Consider the following 22,296-nt stretch of genomic DNA (forward strand, 5'->3'; position numbering starts at 1 on the left):
AATTTGCATTTTGAGATTATTTCTGTACTTACACTTTGTGTTACGGGACATTGGTGATAGTGCCCTTTAGCTTCTCGTTTTATGCAGTCCAGGGCCTCACTTTTTTATGAAGATGGGCCTCGTGGAGCAGACTTTTTTAAAAACAAAAAACAAAATGCAATCTTTGAAATGATATGTTGTGGGTGCTGCTATTAAAAAACATACAGCAACCCTGCATTAATGAGATGAAGCACAGGGAGAACTGCAGCCACTGTACACTGCTGCAGGGCAGTTTGGGGTGTGCAGATGAGTCTTTGCAAAACAAGGGGTGTGGTGTTGTGATGTGTGTGTCCCAGGGAGATCTAGGGAGTTGAATTGAGGGTGTGATTCTTGGAGGACAGAAATGCCCTTCCATAGTCTTTATCAGCTAGCAAACACAGCAAGCGGCCTAATACTGAGTCAGACCATTGGTCCATCTAGCTCAGTATTGTTTACACTGACTGGCAGCAGCTCGCCTCTTCAGGGTTTCAGGCAGGGGTTTCTCCCAGCCATACCTCAAGATGTTGGGGAGTAAAATGGGAGATCTTCTGTATGCAAGGCATATGCTCTATTTCTGAGCTTCAACCCTCCTGGTCTTTTAAAGCAAATGGTGATTCCAAATGTGGCAGCCATGTTTAGCTTTATCCCCTGCTCTTCTTGGACTTTCGCTAAATAATTAAAGGTGAGCCTGTGGTTGCATCTACTTCTGCAATGGGGATTCAGATTCCTTCTGAACTGTTTGCACCCAAACAATTTGCAAGCAGGCATTTTATGTCCAAGCACTTTCCTTACATATGAAACTTGCTACTCGGCCTTTTTGCTAAGATCAAGTGTAGTGTAGAAACTTGCCCTAAACTGCAGGTAACCAATGGGTAAAAAGTTGCCCTACTGCAGCCTCAACGTCCCAGCCAAACCTATGTGAGATGCGAATTTTCGGCTTCAGTTTCCCCCTGTGTTAAAATGGGAGGAACAGCCACCTACATCACAAGGTGATGCTGCTTGGGGGCGTCAGTGGAGTTTGCAACCCAAGAGGTATGTGCCAGGGTCCCTGCCTTGCAGTGTGCAGTGGCTGGGATCCCATGCAGGAAAATACAATTTGGAAGCTATACCCCAGCATCCCTTCCAAATCTGCACACTATCTTCCCAAGGTATATGTTTCCCAGAACCTGCCATGCAGCTTTGATGTTTTGGGCAGCCTTGAAGGCTGTGTCCCCAGGATGTAGAACTTGCAGCCTTCCAGATCTTTCTGAACTACAACTCCCACCAGTGCCGGAATTAGGGCAGTGTGGGGATTTCCTCCAGAAAAGGAACTGAACCAAGGGGGTGCAAAATATAACATTTATACTGGTACCCACTGAAAGTTAAGCCTCAGTCAAACAGGGGATTGAGTTGCCACAACTGACATACTGCACTTGAGAGCAAGAGCAGAACAAAAGTCCAGAAGGGACTGATGGGAGCAGGTCCCCCACCCCCAGTAGACACCCACTTAGTGCACTTGTAGCCTGATCTCAGACAGGTCTGCCCAGAAGTTAACTCCCACTGCGGTTATTAATTTTGCATGCTTACTTGGGACTAGGTCTCATTCATCACCATGGGATTTATTGAAAAAGGATGAACATTCTATGGAGCTTCAAATGCAGGAGCTCAATGAAGACTTGCTCAGCCAGTTCATTAATATTATTATTATCAATATTATTATTGAATGAAAGAGGACATTCTTAGAATCACTGCCTCTTGGCCCACTAACCTACCTCACAGGGTTGTTGTGGGATTAAATGAGGAGGGGGAGACCCGTGGACACCACCTGGAGCTCCTTGGAGGAGGCAAGATAAAAAATGCCTCCAAAAAACAAATAAACACTTTGGCCATTTGCACACAGCAGATAGGAAGCAAAAGGGCACGAGAACTTATTATAATTCGCTCCCATTTCCCAGCCTCTTTTTATTACTGTATTGTTGTTCTTATTAGTTCTTTTGCGAATCGTCTTCCTCACAGAAGCTCCTTCCCTTCCCTTAATTATTATTTTAGGGGTGGGGGCCAAGAGGGTGCCCCAAAACCAGAAGCGCGGGGAGAGAGAGCGAAGGGGGAGCGAGAAGCTAGGAGAGGCGAGCGAGAACCGGGAGGCGTTTTCCTTTAAGAGTTAAGAAACTTGAAACCTTGTTTGCGCAACCATCAGTGCAGCTCCGCGCCGCCAAAGTGTCTAGACTGGCACATGATGGGAGGGAGCCAATGACTCCAGCGCTCTCCTAGGGGGCCCTGCGTGTGTGTTTTAGAAGAACAAAAAAGAGAGAGAGGGAAGAAGTGGGGGGGACAGAGAGAGGGAGGGAGAGGCGACGAGGGTCTCCGCTGCTCGGGAGGCAGATCTCGGCGGCCCCCCAAGCCCGGGGGGCGGAAGAAGGAGGAGGAGTGAAGTCGGGGGGCTCTACCCTGGGTGGACGCCTCTGCCCCCAGGAGCCTCGCCGGCCCTTCTGCAAGCACCGAGGGCTTCGCTTGGCGTGGATTTGCTGAGGCTGCTCCGGACCGCCGAGGAGGATTTGGGGCGCCTTTTCTCCCCGAGCGGCTGCGGCGACGACGGCGCTTCTTCTCATGCGCCTTCTGCAGTGCTGCTGCTCCTGCTCCTGCCGCCGCCGCCGCGTTTCTCTCGGGCTGGGATCTTGAGTACCGAGCCAAGCCATGCGCGGCGCCGCCAGCCTGCTCCTTGCCCCGGGGGGCGGCCAGCCTCTAACTTGGGAAGGCGTCGGGGCAACTTTTTAAAAGGCGCCCCAGCCAGACGCAAAGGAAGGACCGCGGCGTCGAGGGTTTGCAAGGGCGAAAAGGAAAAAGCCTGGGGGAGTTTTGTTGTTTTGTTTGCTTGTGCGCTTGTTCGTGGAAGGGCTCCCTCGCAGGGAGGGGGGCCGGCAAGCCTTCACCGTCCCCTCCTGGCTCTCGGGGCTCCATGTAGGGCCGAGGGGGCGGGCTGCGGCGGATCCCCCGCTCGCCAGGACGCCGGCCTGCGGGGCTCCGCTCTATGCCATTGCTGCCTCCTTCCCCCATGTGGCTGCCCGGCCGGCGCTTCTGGGCGAGTGGCTGGGCCGGGCGGGCGAGGAGCCCCCGCGGTTGCTCCGGGCGCCGGCGCCGCTGCCGTCGTTGCTGGGTCTCCTTCATGCGGCCCTCGTTTGGGAGGATCTGACCCGGAGCCAGGAAAGGCCAGCAGCTCCGCGGCCGGGCGAAGCGTATGTTCAGGTCCAAACGGGCAGGGCTTGTGCGGCGACTTTGGAGAAGCCGGGTCCTCCCCGACAGAGAAGGCGTCGGAGGAGGAGGAGGAGATGGTGGCGGCGGCTCCACCGGCAGTAGCACCGGCAGCCTCAGGAAGAGCCATGAGCGAGGGGGCAGCGACGGCAGGAGCCCGGAGAAGCCCCCTGCGAGCGGCAGGCGAGCGGTGACCGGCGGAGGCGCCGTCGAGGAGCCGTGCGCTTTGGAGAGGTCCATGGCGCACGGCGAGGGCGACCCTCCGGCGCCCCCCGAGGTGGAAGAGGAGGCAGCGGCCGTAGCAGCAGCAGCAGCGCTGGAGGACGCCGAGGATGGCGGCTCCGACGGCGGCCTCGAAAGGGACAGCCCGTGGTGGGCGCAGGAGAGCGACGGCATGACCGTCACCTGTTGCCTCTTCAAGGAGAGGGACGCCGACGCTGACGCCGTCTCGCCCCGGCCCCGGGAGCTGCCAGCCCGGGAAGGGCGCTCCAGGCTCTCTCTGCTGGAGCAGGAGCTCAAGGCCGTCACGTACTCACTCCTGAAGCGCCTCAAGGAGCGCTCCCTCGACAGCCTCCTCGAAGCCGTCGAGTCCCGCGGCGGGATGCCCAGTGACTGTGTCCTTGTCTCCCGCGCCGAGGTGCGCCTGGGCGGTCAGGCGGCCCCTCCGCACCTCCTGCTGGGGAAGCTCTTCCGCTGGCCGGACCTCCAGCACCCGGCCGAGCTGAAGCCCCTGTGCGAGTGCGGCAGCTTCGGCCTCCCCGACGGCCCCACGGTGTGCTGCAACCCCTATCACTTCAGCAGGCTGTGCGGGCCAGGTTAGTAGCACCGTCGATTGCCTCGGGGCCACCTGGGGCGCGGGAGGGCTGGGCAGCTGGGATGTCCTGAGGTGATTCAGGGAGGGGGACTGGAGTATTGGGGAAGGTGCATCTTCATAAAGGATCCACAGTTACACCCCCTCCCATTTGAAGTATTCAGTGTTGAAAATCAACATGCACAGGCATCTTGGTGAAAATTCTCTCACTTTGACCATGGTGGCTGAATAAGAGCGCCATAGATAGAGCCACTGTATTTCTGAATTCAGTTGCTGGGGGCAAACGACATGGGGAGAATCTTATCACCTGTGTGGCTAAAATCAAGGGGATTGCTGCATTATGGGATCCATAATTCTGGCCTAGATCAGAGATGGGGGACCTGTGGCCCTTAGACGCTGTTGGGTTCCCTGCTCCCATGGATCACAGGATCTGCAGTTGAACAGTGTCTGCAAGACCAGCGGTTCCCCATCTCTAGGTCAGATGAATATTTGGTCTGAACCAAGAGGGAATGATGTTTTTGCAAGTGTAAAAGTTTGACTGGAGTGGCATAAGCAACTTCCAGAATAGTTTGCCATAGGAGGCATCTCAAAGGTGGGCAGATGGAGTTTGGCACGGATAACCAATTTGATGCCCTTCAGATGTACATAGGAAGCTCCCTTCTTCTGAGTTAGACCTGTGTCCATCTGCCTCAGTGTAGCCCATGTGGTCCCCTCCAGATGCTGGTGTACTACAACTCAACTCCCATCAGTTCCAGTGGCCAGGGATGATGAGAGCTGTTGTCCAACAACACCTGGCTTCCTGGAGATGCAAGGGATTGGGCCTGGAACCTTCTGCATGCAAAACAGGTGCTCTACCCCTGAGCTACTGCCCTTTCATAGGGCTATGGTTGTTGAACTACAACTCCCAGCCAGCATGGCCAGTGGTCAAGGTCAGGGATGACTGGAGTTTGGGTCTGACAGCATTTGGAGGGCATGACGACAGCTGTCGGCTCAAACTGCCAGATGTAACGACTGTCCTGTGGAAGTTGGTGCACAACAATCTTTGTTAGTCTTGGAAGGTGCTTCAGAATTCTGGTGCCTTTGTATCTCTTTCTCACCCTGTTTATTTGAGAGGCGCTCAGCCTGCTTTGAAAACAAGTTTTCAGTGCCAGATCTCAGGCTTGGCACATGTGACATGATGGGAACCTCCTTGGGGCAAGGACCTGAATTTTTGTGTGTGAGAAACTCTGCAAAGTGCCATGTCTAGCGATAATCTTGTATATGTAGCTAATCGTAGCAGCATAGGAAGGAACATTGCAAACTGGTTCCTCTAGCTCACTACTGTCTACACTGGCTGGCAGTGGTTCTCCATGATTTCAGGCCGGAGTCTTTTTCCCTGCCCTGCCTGGAGATTAAACATGGGACCTGCGTGCAAAGCAGATACTTTATCACTGAGCTTCAGCCCTTCCCTGCATATCTGAGCATGTGCAGAATGGATTCTGGGATTATGGTGCATCATGTTGAAGTCATAGGGTGTGACCTCCAGGATGCCTAGAGCCACACAGTACCTCTCTGTTTATGGTTAACAACTTCTAGCCATTTCCTTCTTAAGCCAGGAATGTTGATCTGAACTTATATTGTCCAGTTCAAGTTGCAGGCCACTTTGGGGATGATAGGTTTGGAATGGTGATGGTTCACGCAAATGCATGGAACCAGAGACCTCTCTGCCTTCCCACCCTAGGGCTGATTCACATGTGCAGGTCCTGCACTTGAAAACTGCAGCACCCAGCAGTGGCCTGCATCCGTGAAGGAAGCATCACAGGAGCTTCCTGTTCCCCTCAGACCCAGGGCTTCCCATACCAAGTTGGTGGACACATCCCACTGCCACTCATCAAGACCTGGTTCACTTAGAAACTGCAGGCATCAGATAAAACAGCCTGCATGTGTGGATGCACCATCACAGTTCCAGGGGCCACCAAGAGAACTGTAAAAGTGTCGCCAGAGGCTTGCAGAAGTCAGTGGGCATCTTCAGCTTCCAGTATTCCAGCTGAGGGTGATCCATTGTTGAGAAACCAAGTGATGCACATGCTTGTCTGAAGTGGTCCTTATTTATTGCACCACCTGTGGCAAATGGCTATTTACTACCAGAGCAGAGCAGCTTGCAGGTTCTGTGTGGCCCAGATCTGTTGATGTTTTTGTGCTTGGCCCTTGGAAGTTGAACTGATTTTCCTTTTCAGTGTTGACAGGGCTGTTGTGCAATTTTGACAGGCGCAGTGTGGAAAGCGCACTGGTTAGAGTATTTTTGGTCCAACATAGTCCATGACGATTGGTTAAAGAATTTAAGCCAGAGACGTCATGCTGTGCCCAGGCCTGTATCCCAACTTTTGAGCGTGAGAGATAAAAACATAAGTATAGCCCATCTAACATATCATCCTGCTCTCACAGGGGCCAACCAGATACCTATGGAAACCCCACAACAGCATTCTCCCCATCTGTGATTCCAGCAAGTGGCATACAGAGGCAAACTGCCTTTGACATTCACTGATAGCCTCAAACTCTATGAATTTGTCTAATCCTCTTTTAAAGCCATCCATGTTGGTGGCCAGCGTAATAATAATAATAATTTATTATTTATACCCCACCCATCTGGCTGGGTTTCCCCAGCCACTCCGGGCAGCTTCCAACCGAATATTAAAAACAATACAGCATCAGACATTAAAAACGTCTCTAAACAGGGCCGCCTTCAGTTGTCTTTTAAAAGTAAAATAGTTGTTTATTGCCTTGACATCTGCTGGGAGGGCGTTGCACAGGGCAGGTGCCACTACCAAAAAGGCCCTCTGCCTGGTTCTCTGTAACCTCACTTCTCTCAGCGAGGGAACCGCCAGAAGGCCCTCAGCGCTGGACCTCAGTGTCCGGGCAGAACAATGGGGGTGGAGACGCTCCTTGAGAATATAGGACAATCCACTTCATTGATGCCAAACACATTACTAGGGGAAAAGGCCAGCTGAAGATGGTGGCCAAGGTGACACATCATGTTTAGCTGGAAACCTTGGTTTACACAAGAACATTGTGCCCGTTCTGATCCTCCCCATTCATGTTGGAAGGAAACAAAGCATGATTCCTGAAGCTACATCTGAACTGTAAGAACATATGAAGATCCTGCTGGATCAGGTGAATAGCCCATCTAGTCCACAGGGATCATAGTTTGTTTAGCTTAAGTAAACCATGACTGGTATGGCAAGAACAAACTTTGGTTTATCATTATGGTTTACTTGGGGTGCAACAAACCATGGTCCCAAGTTCTGCCACTAAAGCCAGGGATTGTGGTTGGTTCCTCCTGTTATGAGTACCAAGGAGGGAAGTGGGTTCCAGATGTTTTCAACTACAACTCCCACCATCCCTGACCATTGGCCATGCTAGCTGCGGCTTTCAAAAATATATATATAAATGCAGAGATGCTTTAAGGTCTACCAGCCAAAAAGCCCTGGAGCAAAGCAAAACTGGCAACAGAGCACCTTTGCTCATATTTCAATTCCTCCCTCTTTTGGAATAGATCGTAGCTTAAATTAGGGAAAGCACTCAGGGTCTATTTATATACACAGGGATCTCTTATATAGTATTATACACACACGGACACACATTTGGCACATTCTTGTTTTCTTAAATTAAAAAACTGCTTTGCTTTACTTTACGCACGTCTAAAACCAGGTGTGTTGGGCAGCAGGTGGTAATGCCGTACTAAAACACAAGCCTTTATTGAATAGCACCCTAGTGTAGTGTTTGTTCTGTGCTCTGTCTGCCTCAAGGGTTTGCTGAAGACTGATGTCGAGCATTGTCCGAGCGAGGGCTGTTTCACACATGCATGTGCATCCCTTGACTTCTCTGATTCATGCATCTTTGCTTTGCATTTGCTGACTCGGGCAGATTTCATGTGAAGCCTTGTATCTGAGTAGATGAAAAAGTCCCTGGGTCGCCCATTCACATGCGCACGCACAGAACACCCGATTCTTGGCCCACTTAGAAAGCTGCATCATCTCCCTGGATCAAAGGCTGCACTGGAAACCTGTTTGCTGAGTTTAAACTTTATATGTTGCTTATAGTTATTTCATGTATGAAATGCATATCTTGCCACTCAGTGGCCGTATTCAAAGTGACGAATGAAATCGGCATTGGTTATCCGGTTGCAAGGGAGACTTAGTTCTCACAAGCAGCTGATGAACTTGGTAAGAGTTGTCCCTCCTCAGGTTGCAGGGTGGGGCTTGCATGATTGAAAAAAAATTCCTTGCCCACAAAAAAACCCTAGATATCAGGGGAAAGAGTTCCTGTCTTGGCTTCCTTTGTATCTCCAGGGAGTCTGTTTTTTTGTTAAGGAACAAAGAAAATTTCTGCCTTATACTGGGTCAGGCCATTGGTCCATATAGTTCAGTATTGTCTACACTGACTGGCAGCTGCTTTTCATGGTTCAGGTTAGGGACATTTCTGGTCCCTAGAGAGATTGAACCTAGAATCTTCTGCATGTAAACCAGATCAAAGCCTGCCTACTTCTTCATGGTTGTATTAGGGATGAGGGCTCTCCTGGACCCTTCCCTGTGTGACAAGAGGTAATGTTGGTCACAGTGGTGTTGGTCACAGTGATATTTGACCGGGGGCAAGCGGGGCGTTTTTCTCCCCTCTCCAGATAGCTGTCACCCTATCAACGCTCCACTCATTGCCTGGCTCTAAACAAGGAATTGTGACCTGACATAGGGAAGCTATCAGACACATTAGTCCACCAAGCTCTATATTGTCTGCACTGATTGGCAGCAATGGCTCTCCAGGATTTAAGGAAGGGTTCTCTCCCAGTCCTAACTGGAGATGCTGTTGGGGATTGAACCTGCAACCTTCCGCATGCAAAGCAGATGCTGTGCCAAACAGCTGGTGGGAATCCTGTTCAGCCGCCCATCTGGCTGCAGACATTTCCCGGGTATGGTCCTCTACAAACTTTCAAGCTAGTGTAACCAATGAGTCCAGTCTTCATTCAGATCCCTCCTGCTATGAATTCTGCACCTGGCCTAAGGCAAGTTCTTCTCTTGTCAGCCTCAGAACTGTAAAATGCAAATGGAGGCCTACCGTACAGGGTTGTCGTGAGGATTATAACATGGGAATGGATGGAGCTCCAGAGTGTTTATGATTATTATTTTCAGAGTGTTCAGGACCAGAAACATGGGTGCTGAATTCTGCATCCAGACCCAAACTCTGCGCCTTTTATGTGTTTGTGTGGGAACCATGAAGCCCCAGGTGTGGGAACCCTTTTGCCACTAATCCAGAATGAGTGCAAGTGGAGTGTTGGAATAGGACCTGGGAGACCAGGGTTCACACTCACTTTTGCCTGTGAAGCTCACTGGTTGACCTTGGGCCAGTCACTATCTGTCAGTGTAACTTACCTGGCAGGGTTGTTGTGAGGACGGCTGTGAGAGCCATGTATGTCACCATGAGCTCCTTGGAGGAAGGATGGGATGTCAATGTAATAATAGTCATAGAAAATCTGGACAATCGGCTAGACAAAATGTGGTATTAATTTCCTTCAAGACAGTAACCCATTCTTCTGCTTCGGGGGCTGTGAGGTGGGCTGTCCATACCTTCGTGGCTGAACACTAGCTTAGCAGGCTGGAAGTCCCAGGTTCAGTCCTCGCTATCTCCAGGTAGGACTGGGAAAGGCCAATATCTGTAACCCTGGTGATTCCCTGCCAGTCAGAGTAGACAGTATAGTGGTACCTCGGGTTACAGATGCTTCAGGTTACAGACTCTGCTAACCCAGAAATAGTACCTTGGGTTAAGAACTTTGCTTCAGGATGAGAACAGAAATCATGTGGCGGCAGTGGGAGGCCCCATTAGCTAAAGTGGTACCTCAGGTTAAGAACAGTTTCAGGTTAAGAACGGACCTCCAGGACTAATTAAGTTCTTAACCTGAGGTACCACTGTACTGAGCTAGACAGATCAGTGGTCTGACTGGTTTGAGACAGTTTCCTATGCCCATATTTTTACCTGCACCCCAGGGTGGGTTCCTGGGTGTCCCAGATGAAGCAGGCTGCGGTCACCCTCACCTTTGCACAGTTCTCCCAGCTTCCTTTAGTGGAAGTCTTGAGGCATCAAGAGAGTGCAGATTTCCCCACTGCTTAAAACCAGCAACACCTGTTGATCCCAGCAGAGCACAGTCAATGGATGGTGTGCTCCAGGCAGCAAGGGGTTAACGTTTTGCATCAGGGGCTGCAATTTGAGGTGGGGTTGGGGGGGAAGAGAGGCTGGCTTCCCTTGGCTGGCCCCCTTCACTCCCTGTGGCCATGGGGTCTATAGGATGCCAGGAGGGTGAAGTAAGAGTAGGCAGCCCTTGTACTCCCTGTAACTTAATACAGAGTAGTGCAAATGAGATTTCTCCCTTCATCCCTAAACACCATCTTCTGCGCATTCTTACTGTGTGTTTTTGAAAAGGGCCGTGTTAGACAAAGTTTGGCAGGATGGCGGCTTTTACAACCTGGTGTCCCCCCCCCCAGATGTTTTGAAGTACAGTTCTCATCAGTGTTGTTGTTGATTTTAACATCCAGGATCTTTTCCCCTCTTCTGTTGCCATTGGACCAAATTCACACACAAACGCCACCATCCATTTCTGCTTCCATCAGAGGAATAGTTAGCGTTCACCAAAGCATTTCGGAAGGAGGAGATCCAAGATTCTCCCTTATCTCATTCTTCTACTCTGACAGCAGGCGCTGGAAATGTAGAAATCAAGACCAGCAGAAGCAAACAAACAGCTTGGTGGCATTTTAAAAAAATATAGATCCACTTTGTTTGAGTTCGATTCCCAAAGGGGCTTCTGCGAACACGTGTTAAATTAAGCAAAACTCTGTGGGAAGAAAAGGCTGAGCAGGCTTTGGACTTGTTTTCCCAAGACAGCCCTAAGTAATTTTGCACAGGAGTAAGAGCCATCACACAAAGAAGTGTGCTTAACTCTCATCGCAGGCTCCTTCTCTTTAGAAAGGCAAATTTTGCCTTGCCTGTTTTTGCATTTTTTGTTTTCAGTGGTAGTAACCGTATCCACAAAATTACTGCCCTTTCGGCAATGCCGATGGAGACTTAACCTTTTTGGAGGGGATGTATAGAAAATCACTGGTTTTCTTCAGGCAAAAGAAAATGGGAGTTAAAGAGAAACGCACAAACACACAAGTCTCTTTTTCTTTTGGCCTGGCATTATCCCCTTTCAACCGAGATCAGTTTCAAGTTGTTCTTAAAAAGCACCCCCTTCCTTCCCCCCTCCCTCCCTTCTTTTCCTTAGCAGGTTCCCCCCTCTTGCTATTTAGGTGAAGAAGTGGTGATAATATGCAGTTTGCATTTTGCTGGCGCCAGCCTGACTGGCAATTTATCTGACTGCCTCTCTTAAAGCTGCAGTGCCCCTTTTCCTAACTTCTGGTGTTTTTTATTATTATTGCAAGTTGGGGTTTTTCCATTTTTTTAAAAAGCAGCAAAACCTGCCTTCCTGTTGAAACTCCTTAAGAGAAGGAAAAACCAGCTCTACGAACCTGAATTTTCTGTTGCCCTAACTATAGAATTCAGTTCACGTAGAAATTAAATTGTCTAAGAAACTTGACTTGGAAAAGGATCCTAGATCTTGTTCTTTGGTTGACAGGAACAAGACAGGAGTCTCTCTCTCTCTGTGTGCGCTTTTCTCTCTCTTAATTCTGTTCTGCGTTGCTGCAAGGGGAGCGGGGAATCTCCCCCCCTTTTTTTGGCAAGTCAGCTTTCCTTAATTTCCTTAATTCTCTTTGTTTTGCAATCCCCATTCACTTTGGATCTTTCCTACAGGGAGTGATGGAATTTCTTTCTCTCGAATATTCTCTCTCGAATATCACTGGAACACGGAATACCGTGTTCTTTGTAACAAATGTGCACTGACTTTGTGTCGAGGGTTTTGGAGGGAAGCAGCTGTTGTTGAACACCTCCCAAGAAAGAGAACCCCCAAAATGCAGCTTTAAAAAAATGTGACAGTGTTGTTCTGGATTCTTTCCGCAGCAGTGTCAAACTCTACAGAGGACTTTCTTGGCTCCTAGAGAAACCCCATAATTTGTCACCCTTTGGACCTTGGAACAGGTCCCTCTGAAAACTATAGTTCCCAGGTTTCCTCTGGACTGGTAGGATGAGTTGAAATTGAAATAAACTAGTTGAAAATTTCTTTTGAAAATTTGAAGTGTTGATGCCCTTCCATAGTGTGGTTCCCTCAGCTTGCAGTCTTGTTTGGAGCACCAGTGTTGAGAGTTAGTTGCCCTGAAATTTCAAGTAAACGCTCAGTTCTCATTGTACACTGATAAGGAATAGGGCTGGACAATACAGTAATGGGTTTTCAGTACAGTGGTACCTCGGGTTAAGTACTTAATTCATTCTGGAGGTCCGTTCTTAACCTGAAACTGTTCTTAACCTGAAGCACCACTTTAGCTAATGGGGCCTCCTGCTGCTGCTGCGCCGCCGCCGCACGATTTCTGTTCTCATCTTGAAGCAAAGTTCTTAACCTGAGGTAATATTTCTGGGTTAGCGGAGTCTGTAACCTGAAGCATATGTAATCTGAAGCGTATGTAACCCGAGGTACCACTGTATCACGATATATCACCAGCTAAGCATCGCAATATATCAGTATATCACGATATCTGAAATAATAACGGAAATACACAGAGGCGAACAGGACAATATCCTGGTAACTGCTACTACTGTTTGTGCTGCCGCCATGAGGCCTTGCAGGCTACTACTGCTACTGCTACTGCTACCAGCTCCCGTCGCAGCCACGAGGACTTGCAGGTCGCCACTGATTGTGCCGCCATGCCTTGCAGGTTGTCGCTGCTGCTGCTGCCACGTACCGCTGTCATGGCAAGCTGTTTCTGCCACTGCAGCTTCTGCCGCCTAGTAGGCCTGCTGGCAGTCTGGCAGCCCCAGATTATATGTATTCACTATCACTCATCGCTGTAATTTGGATTGTCCTCTATACCACCATTTGGTAGCCAAGCCCGAAACCCAAAGTCCTGTTGGGATGCATTTTGGCATGCCTGCTGATGAAACCGAGTATTTGATTATTGGTAATATTGTCATTTATCTGTTTTAGACCCCTAAGTAGTAGCAGTTGCCAGGACGTCCTGTTTGCCTCTGTATAGTTCTATCCTTATTTCAGACATTGTGGTAGATGGCAACATTTAGCAGGTGATGTTGTGAGGTTTAGCTCCTGATAACATTGCAGTGTTTAGCTGGTGAGTTATCACAATGTTGAAAACCAGCAATCACCTAGCCCAGGCATCCCCAACTTGCGGCCTTCCAGATGTTTTGGCCTACAACTCCCATGATCCCCAGCTAACAGGACCAGTGGTCAGGGATGATGGGAATTGTAGCCCAAAACATCTGGAGGGCTGAAGGCTGGGGATGCCTGACCAGCCCCTACACACATTGTGATTCGCGATATATTGCTAGCTAAAATATTATGAAACAATTATCACGATGTGAACTTCAAACCAGGGTTTTGGACGATATATCGACCAGCCCTAATGAGGAAGTTCTGGAACTTGAAAAGGCAGTGGTGCCTATTCCCAAGCAAATAGGCGTTTTGTGCCTTTGTAGGAGCAGGAGTTTGCTAGCCACAAAGTGCATTGTATTCCCAGTGAACCTGGCCAGAGTACCCTCCTTGTCTTTGATGGGACTAAGGTACCCCTGCGCGTACGGGCCAGTCGTGTCCGACTCTAGGGTTGTGCGCCCATCTCACTTAAGAGGCCGGGGGCCAGCGCTGTCCGGAGACACTTCCGGGTTACATGGCCAGCGTGACGAAGCTGCTCTGGCAAGCCGGCACCAGCACAGCACACAGAAACGCCGTTTACCTTCCCGCTATAAAGCGGTACCTATTTATCTACTTGCACTTAAGAGTGCTTTCGAACTGCTAGATGGGCAGGAGCTGGGACCGAAAGACGGGAGCTCACCCCGCTGCGGGGATTCGAACCGCCGACCATGCGATTGGCAAGCCCTTGGCGCTGAGATTTTACCCACAGCGCCACCCGCGTCCCCGGTTGATGGGACTACAGCAGAGTAAATTGGATTAAGGACTGCAGCCAGTGGCCTCCTTAAGACCCAATTCTAGTTCATTGTGGTCCATGAAAGCACTTCTCCCCATTTTATCGTATACACCCAGCACCTTGAGGGGTAATGTGTTGTTAAATAACTATGCTTTGTGATGTGCTTATGAATGCTTTGTCTTAGGCAGGGGTCAGCAAACTTTCTCAGCAGAGAGCCAGTCCACTGTCCCTGGGGGGCCAGACTATATTGGGGGGGGGGGGAATGAACAAATTCCTATACCCCACAAATAACCCAGAGATGCATTTTAAATAAAAGGACACATTCTACTCATGCAAAAACACGCTGATTCCTGGACCATCCGCGGGCCAGATTTAAAAGGCTCTTGGGCCGGATCCGGCCCCTGGGCCTTAGTTTGCCTACCTATGGTTTTAGGAGTGAGTAATGGTGCCCAGTGTCTCCATAAAAACAAGGAGAGAGATATTCCACCATACATTCAGCCAAATGGTTCCTTCCTTGGTGTGGGGGCAAATGCTTCTGTAGCCTAAACTTCCAGGGGTTGTTAATCAGTGTCTTCCTTGCTTTTCAGAATCTCCACCCCCTCCTTACTCCCGGCTGTCTCCAAATGACGAGCAAAAGCCACTGGGTAAGTATCTCTTTTTCTGCACATTGCTGGAGTCCTGGAGTTGTGTGTCTTGCTGTGATTTAACGCGAAATGTTCAAAAGCTGCTGCAGGCCAAGCCCATCTCATTCATTTCTTTTAAATCCTGCTTTCTGCCATTTAGGCCTCACAAAGTGTGGCTTGCAACAAAAAAAATACAGTGGTACCTCAGGTTACAAACACTTCAGGTTACATACGCTTCAGGTTACACACTCCACTAAGCCAGAAATAGTGCTTCAGGATCAGAACAGAAATTGTGCTCCGGCGGTGTGGCAGCAGCAGGAGGTCCCATTATTTAAAGTGGTGCTTCAGGTTAAGAACAGTTTCAGGTTAAGTACGGACCTCCGGAACGAATTAAGTACTTAACCCAAGGTACCACTGTAGATGATTGACAAAATCCCAAACACAAACAAAACTCCCCAAATTTAAAATCTCAGAAACGAAAAAAGAGCGTCAGAATGTTTTGGAACAAAGGGGAAGCGTTTGTAGTGCAAAGGCCTCCTGAAATGAAATTGTTCTAACCAGGCTTTTGAAACCTCAGCAAGGACTGTGTCTGTCTGACTTCTGGTGGGAGGAAGTTCCACAGGGTTGCACCCTGAAGGCACGATGACTTGTTGGCATGAGTTGTGCTTCTGGGCCATGGAGGACCACTTATAGTGCTCCCCTAGAAGATCCCAGGAACGCTCTTGGGGATGTACAGGGACAGAGAGTCTTTGGGGTTTCAGACAGAGAGCATTCTTAGCCCTGCTTTGAGATTCTGGAGATAGAAACTGTGTGGTACCTTTTTCATGCAAAGCAGATGTTCTGCTACTGAGCTAATGCCCACCCAAGCTCTCTTTATAGTCTTTGGTTACCACATTTTTCACTGATAGGGCACCTGAGCTATTGGCACCTGTACGGTAGGCAGAAAATCCAACGGTTGCAGGCGGGTTGCTTTTTGTCTGTCTGCCACCCGCAGATCAGTGCAGCAGTAGGGGAATCACAGAATTGTAGAGTTGGAAGGGACCTTGAGGGTCATCTAGACCAACCCCCAGCAATACAGGAATCTTTTGCCCAACATAGAGCTCAAACCCACGACTCTGAGATTGATAGAGTCTTGTGCTCTGCCAACTAAGGGAAAAGTGAATCTGCTAAAAGAATCTGGCCACAGCAAAGGTGACAAGCCTCCCTTAAACACAGCAATGTGAGATGCTTTGGATTTAATTTCTCTCCTTAGAATCATAGAATCATAGAGTTGGAATAGACCACAAGGGCCATCGAGTCCAACCCCCTGCCAAGCAGGAAACACCATCAGAGCACTCCTGACATATGGTTGTCAAGCCTCTGCTTAAAGACCTCCAAAGAAGGAGACTCCACCACAGCAAATTCCAAAGAAGGAGACTCCTTGGCAGCAAATTCCACTGTCGAACAGCTCTTACTGTCAGGAAGTTCTTCCTAATGTTTAGGTGGAATCTTCTTTCTTGTAGTTTGGATCCATTGCTCCGTGTCTGCTTCTCTGGAGCAGCAGAAAACAACCTTTCTCCCTCCTCTACGTGACATCCTTTTATATATTTGAACATGGCTATCATATCACCCCTTAACCTCCTCTTCTCCAGGCTAAACATGCCCAGCTCCCTTAGCCGTTCCTCATAAGGCATTGTTTCCAGGCCTTTGACCATTTTGGTTGCCCTCGTCTGGACACGTTCCAGTTGTTGTTCCCCCTTCCCCCAAATCAAGCAAAGGAAAAATGGTCAAAGAAGCTGGGAACTGGGGAAAAAAATTGACCTACTTTAAAAGCTAGTGAAATCCAAAAGGAGTGGCCTTCCAAAGTATATATTGCTTCTGAGGAATTCAAGCACAGACCTCAGTGGATGGAGTGCCCGAATCTGCCTCTGGCTTTTTGGGGTTGGGAGGCTGGTCAGTTAGGTGGGAATGCAAAGTCAAGAATCATAATTTCGGATCGTGTGCAGCCCACCCCATATCCCTTGCAAATAAGCAATCACCAAATACAGTGGTATAGTGGTACCTTTTAAAGTTCAGGGCTCTTCACGAGAACCCTCCTAAGAACATAACAAGGAAAATGTGTATTTGTCCAATACAGTGGTACCTCAGGTTACATATGCTTCAGGTTACATGCGTTTCAGGTCACAAACTCCGCTAACCCAGAAATAGTGCTTCAGGTTAAGAACAGTTTCAGGTTAAGTACGGACCTCCGGAACAAATTAAGTACTTAACCTGAGGTACCACTGTATAGACTTTAAAAAAAAATTAACTGCTTATTTTAAAGATTTGTTGCATAGTACATATTATGGAATACAATAACAAAAGCAATAGAACTATAACAGTGCACATCAATTGCTCAAATTAAGTATGAGAGCCAGTGTGGTGTAGTGGTTAGAGTACAGTGGTACCTCGGGTTACATACGCTTCAGGTTACAGACTCCGCTAACCCAGAAATAGTACCTCGGGTTAAGAACTTAGCTTCAGGATGAGAACAGAAATCGTGCTCCAGTGGTGTGGCGGCAGTGGGAGGCCCCATTAGCTAAAGTGGTGCTTCAGGTTAAGGACAGTTTCAGGTTAAGAACAGACCTCCGGAACAAATTAAGTACTTAACCCGAGGTACCATTGTATTGGGCTAGGATCTGGCAGACCAGAGTTCAAATCCCCACTTGGCCATGAAGCTCATTGGGAGACCTTGGACCAGTCACTGCCTCTCAGCTTAACCCACCTCACAGGGTTGTTGTGGGGATTAAATGAGATGGAGGAGAACTAGCTCAGTTGTTTAGAGCGTGGTGCTGATAATGCCAAGTTTGTGGGTTCTATCCCCATATGGGCCACTTGCATATTCCTGCACTGGAGGTGTCATAATTTCTTCAAACCTTCCCCAACCTGGTGCCCTCCAGATGCTGACTGCGGCTGATGGGAGTTGTAGTTCAGAGCACCTACACAGTGCACCAAGTTGAGTTGCATTCCCTAGACGGAGAACTTTGAGTGACACAACGCGAAGTGAAGCTTTGCTTTTCAGGCTGGTTTGACTGAAAAGAAAAGGGATGGGGGAGGGCGACGCACACACGGAGTTGATCTTGGAGCAAACATTTAGAGCACCTTTTTAATTAAAGGGGTGCAAGCAAAGTGGGGGTGGGTGGAGGAGAGAGGGAGAAAGATCAACAAAGACTTTTAACTTGTTAAAACAAAGTTTCCTTGGTTTCAGCAGGGGAGGAAGGAAGGGAGGAAGGAAACAAGAATAAACAGCTTCAAGAATTTTAATAGTGATAATTAAGTATAGTAACGATGAATTGTTTGGAGGCTTAGTGTAACCTTATCCGCGGCGCTCCCAAGTTCCTACTTGTTTGATTTGATCCACTCAACCTTGGGTTATTTTTGAGGGCAGTTTCGGTGTTTCAGGAAAGGGAAGGGGAGCAGTGAATGGCGCTTGGATCTGCAGGGACATGAAACAAAGGGAAATGGGGCTAGTGTGAAGTTCGGTGAGGGGCCACCATATCTCAAGAGGCCTTGCAAGCAGAAGATCCCACATTTTCAACCATAGCCAGATTTCTTTTTTTAGTTGATGGAAACGTTTATGGTAGGGAGGGTCACCAACGTGGGTGCCTCTTAGACAAATTCATGGAGAATATAAGAACATAAGAAGAGGCCTCCTGGATCAGGTCAATGGCCCATCTAGCAACAGCATCCTGTTCCACAGGGACCAACCACAGTGCATAGTTAACCTATGGAACTCTCTTCCACAGGAGGCTGTGATGGCAAACCAACTTGAATGGCTTGAAAAGGGGATTGGGCATATTCATGGAGGGGAAGGCTATCAGTAGCTATGATGGCAATTTTCTGCCTTTACATTAATGCTTCCAAATGCTGGCAGGGGTGGCAACTTGAATAAACTATTGGGAGGGTGCCATTGGTAAGCCCTGCCCTGCATAATTGATCACATTCCCCCCATTTGAATGGCGATGCCCATCAACTGGGGGGGGGGCAGCCCCCTCAAATATTTTATGGGGAGGGCTGAAGGGACCTCAGTGCCTAGAAGTTGGCTCCTATGGTTGCTGGAAACCACACGAGGGGTCCTTGTGCTCAGGTCCTGCTTGTGCATTTCCCATTAGGGCTTCTGGCTAAGCAGGCTCTCTGTACTTCTCCATCATCTCTGTTCAAGGGCAAAGGAATGGGTTGTGGAGCTGTGCTGCTGAGGGGCGTGGCCTGGGAGAGGGGGTGTGGCCTAGGGAGAGTTCTGAGGACCAATGAGAGACGCCTGCGGGGCCTCATTTGCCCTTAAGTTTCCCAATTCCTGCCATATCCCCTTCCAGCGTACTTAACGAGTCTGCCTTTCACGCATAGCTGCCAACCGTCCCTTATTTGGCGGGAAACTCCCTTATCCCAGTGCCGTGTCCCGCTGCTGTCCCTTATTGATGATGTCCCTTAAATTTCCCGGGTTTCAAAGGAAGCAGCTCCTCTCCCTCCCTCCTTGCCGGCCAGGGAGGAGGGAGGCTCCAGCTGTGTTTCTTGGCTGTGTTGCTCACCCAATAAGGAGTCTAAGAATGACTAGGGGGTGGAGTTTGCATGCCTTGTGCCAATCAAATCGGCCGCGTTGCCTGGGGACTCACTTTTGCTCAGCGCTTCCCAGTGGAGAGGTGACGGTGGTTTTCCTTGCTGCATCCCTTTTGCCGGGTTGATGCGCTGTGGGAACCACCGCTTGAGGCTTCGTTTGGCTGCTGGCTGGGCTTTCTGCCTTTGGCTTGGAGGGGCTCAGAAGCTGAACATACCTGTGCTGGGAAAATCCCTTATTTTGGCTGCTGATCCCTTATTTTCGAGGCTGCTGGTCCCTTATTTTCAAATCTGTAAGTTGACAGCTATGCTTTCACCTGTGTTGTCTTCTGGGAGAATTGAGCCAACTTCCTTGATCCAGCAAGCCATCCTATCGAGTGCTCCCAAGAACAACCCCCTAACTCCATGCTTCCCAGTTGCTGTTGCCATTTTCCACTTGTCCCTTAACCCCTCTGTCACCCTTCCTGCTTGGGGACTGATTTCTCTGGAGCAAATAGGTCATCCGTCTCCACCTTCCAGCCCCGGACTGCGTGAGGAACCTTCTACATTTTTGCTCCAGGTGGGTTGTGTAACCAGTAGTGGGATTTGCTTGCTTGTGTGGCTTCACCAAAAGGGCAACATGTACATTGACCCCTAGAAAGGGCAAGGCAAGACTTTAAAGAACGATAAGGATTTGGTTTTGAAATGAAAGCTTTTTTGTGTGCCAGCGTATTTTGTGTTTTGAGTGAGCGGCAACTTGGGTTTCAGAGTCTTTGCAAATAAGATGCCTGTCTTCTAGGAAATAACCCTTGTCTTTTCTCTTACTTTTGCTTCTAGATCTTTCAGATTCCACCTTGTCATACACTGAAACAGAGGCTACAAACTCGCCCAATGTCACCCCTGGAGAATTTTCAGGTTAGCAGATTTTTCAGCGTGTTGAAATCAAGGGACTCTTTGGGGCAACTTTGTCAGACTCAGTGTTAGAAACTGACTCTCTCTTGGGAAATATAATCCAAGAAGTTGAAATGCTCATTTGAATATGGGAAACAAAGGGGTGATGGTCGTGTATATCAAAGGGACCTTTCCCAGGGCTTCGTAGCCTCAGAATTTTATCCAAGATATTTGTTAATGGTTTTGCTTGACATGGAATAGAAAGAGAAAATTAAGGCGTAGGTGTGGTACACACCTAAAAGTAGTGTAGGAGGCTCCATGAATTGCAGTTATGGGGGGGGCTCAGGATCTCTTAATATGGGTTTGAACCCCATCACTAAACCTCTGGCCCCAGGGCTCCCTATGGGATGTTGCGGCACTTAAAATGGTTTAAAAGCAGTTTACTCTTGCAGTGTAGGCCAGCGTCCGTGAACCTGTGGCCCTCCAGATGTTCCTGGACCATTTGCATTATTCCTGACCATTGGCCATCCTATAGAATCATAGAATTTTAGAGTTGGAAGGGATACCAAGGTTCATCTAGTTTGACCTTCTGTAGTGCAGAAATCTCAATTAGATCATTCATGATAGATGGTCATCCAGCCTCTGCTTAAAAACCTCCAAGGAGGTCTTCCTCCTTCCACTGATACAGCTCTTAGTGTCAGAAAGTTTTTCCTGATGTTTAGAGAATCTCCTTTATTGTCACTTGAAGACGTTGGTTTGGGTCCTAGCCTTCAGAGCAGGAGAAAACAAGCTTGCTCCATTCTCCATGTGACAGCCCTTTAGATATTTGAAGACTGCTATCGTTTCTCCCTCAGTCATTTGCAGGCTAAACATGCCCAACTCCCTCAACGGTTCCTCATAAGGCTTAGTTTCCAGACCCTTGATCATCTTGGTCACCCATCTCTGCACAGGTTCCAGATTGTCCATATCCTTTTAAACTTATAGTGCCCAGAACTGGACTCAGTACTCCCAAGTGAAGTCTGACCAAGGCAGACCAGAGCCAGGACTACGACTTTCCTTGATCTGACACTATGCATCTATTGATGCAACCCAGAATAGCATTAGCTTTTTCTGCTGCTGCATCACACTGCTGACTCATGTTAAGCTTGTGGTCCACTAAGACCCCTAGATCCTTTTCATAAGTATTATTGGTAATCCAGGTGTTCCCCATCTTAGATTTGTGCAGCTGGTTCTAATAACACCTGGAAGGCCACAGAGTTGCTAATATGGGTATTTACTGGGGGTGGGGCAGTTAATCTAGAGTTGAGAATCCTTTATCTACCCAGTTTTGTTTCATAATCAGTGCATGCCTTCTAAGTATCTCTGCAAATGGAGCTTTGTTTGTATGTTTCCATTTATCTGATTATCTGTTTCTTCAAAAAAATTGTCATAAATATTGGGAACTAATCTTGGCTCGAATTTTAAAGTGGAAATGATCTAGTTTTCCATGGAGCACGATGGAGTTCTGTGTTTCTGTAACCCCCCCAAAAAATGTCCCTGCCATGTGAATTGCTGTTATATTTTCCTAATTTGGTGTCAGTTGGAAGTTTCTCTTGCACCATATTGCTGGCTTGGGGAAAAAGAAGAATGAAAACGTGCGGTCACTGGGACAGTCTGTCTGCTCCATCGGGCAACCGGTTGTTCCCTTTGCAAATGATCTCTCCTGTTTTGTAGGACTTGGTTTGCCCAAGGGAAACTTGGATAATCAAGTTCTCATACTCCTCTTGTTATTTGTTGTGGAACTCCAAGTTTCACGTTTTAATTAGTCCTGGCTACTGCTTTTGAAAATGTGCTTCAGACATTGCCCACCCTTTCAATTTCCCATAGTTTTTTGAGCCAGCAGCAAGCCATAAACAAGTTTGCTGAGACCAGGAAGTGTAGTATTTCTTTGTTGCCGTCCTAATGTGGTAGGTGGGAGTTTGCATTCTTCCAGCCCAATGCCCTGCAGATGTTTTGTATCCCTGACAATTGTCTGTGCTGGGTGGGACTCATGGCAGCTGCAGACCAAAGTATATGGAGGGCACCAAGCTGAGGGAGCTTGATTTAGAGACCTGTTTGGAAAGAAGCAAAGGGAAATAGGATGGCCATG

At 48.6% G+C, this 22,296-nt stretch overlaps 1 protein-coding gene across 1 annotated transcript in view; it reads left to right on the top strand.

The window, feature by feature from the left end:
- The first annotated feature begins 3,098 nt into the window (after positions 1–3,098).
- Positions 3,099–22,296, top strand: part of SMAD6 (SMAD family member 6) — a 56,309-nt gene continuing 37,111 nt past the window's right edge. The window contains exons 1-3 of the mRNA XM_081171208.1: positions 3,099–4,061; positions 14,694–14,750; positions 20,115–20,192. Coding sequence (XP_081027334.1) covers positions 3,233–4,061; positions 14,694–14,750; positions 20,115–20,192 — 964 coding nt within the window. The 5' untranslated portion in view covers positions 3,099–3,232. The remainder of the gene's footprint in view (positions 4,062–14,693; positions 14,751–20,114; positions 20,193–22,296) is intronic.

The sequence above is a fragment of the Podarcis bocagei genome (assembly GCF_964188305.1).
Source record: "Podarcis bocagei genome assembly, chromosome: 14".
Classification (NCBI taxonomy): domain Eukaryota; kingdom Metazoa; phylum Chordata; class Lepidosauria; order Squamata; family Lacertidae; genus Podarcis; species Podarcis bocagei.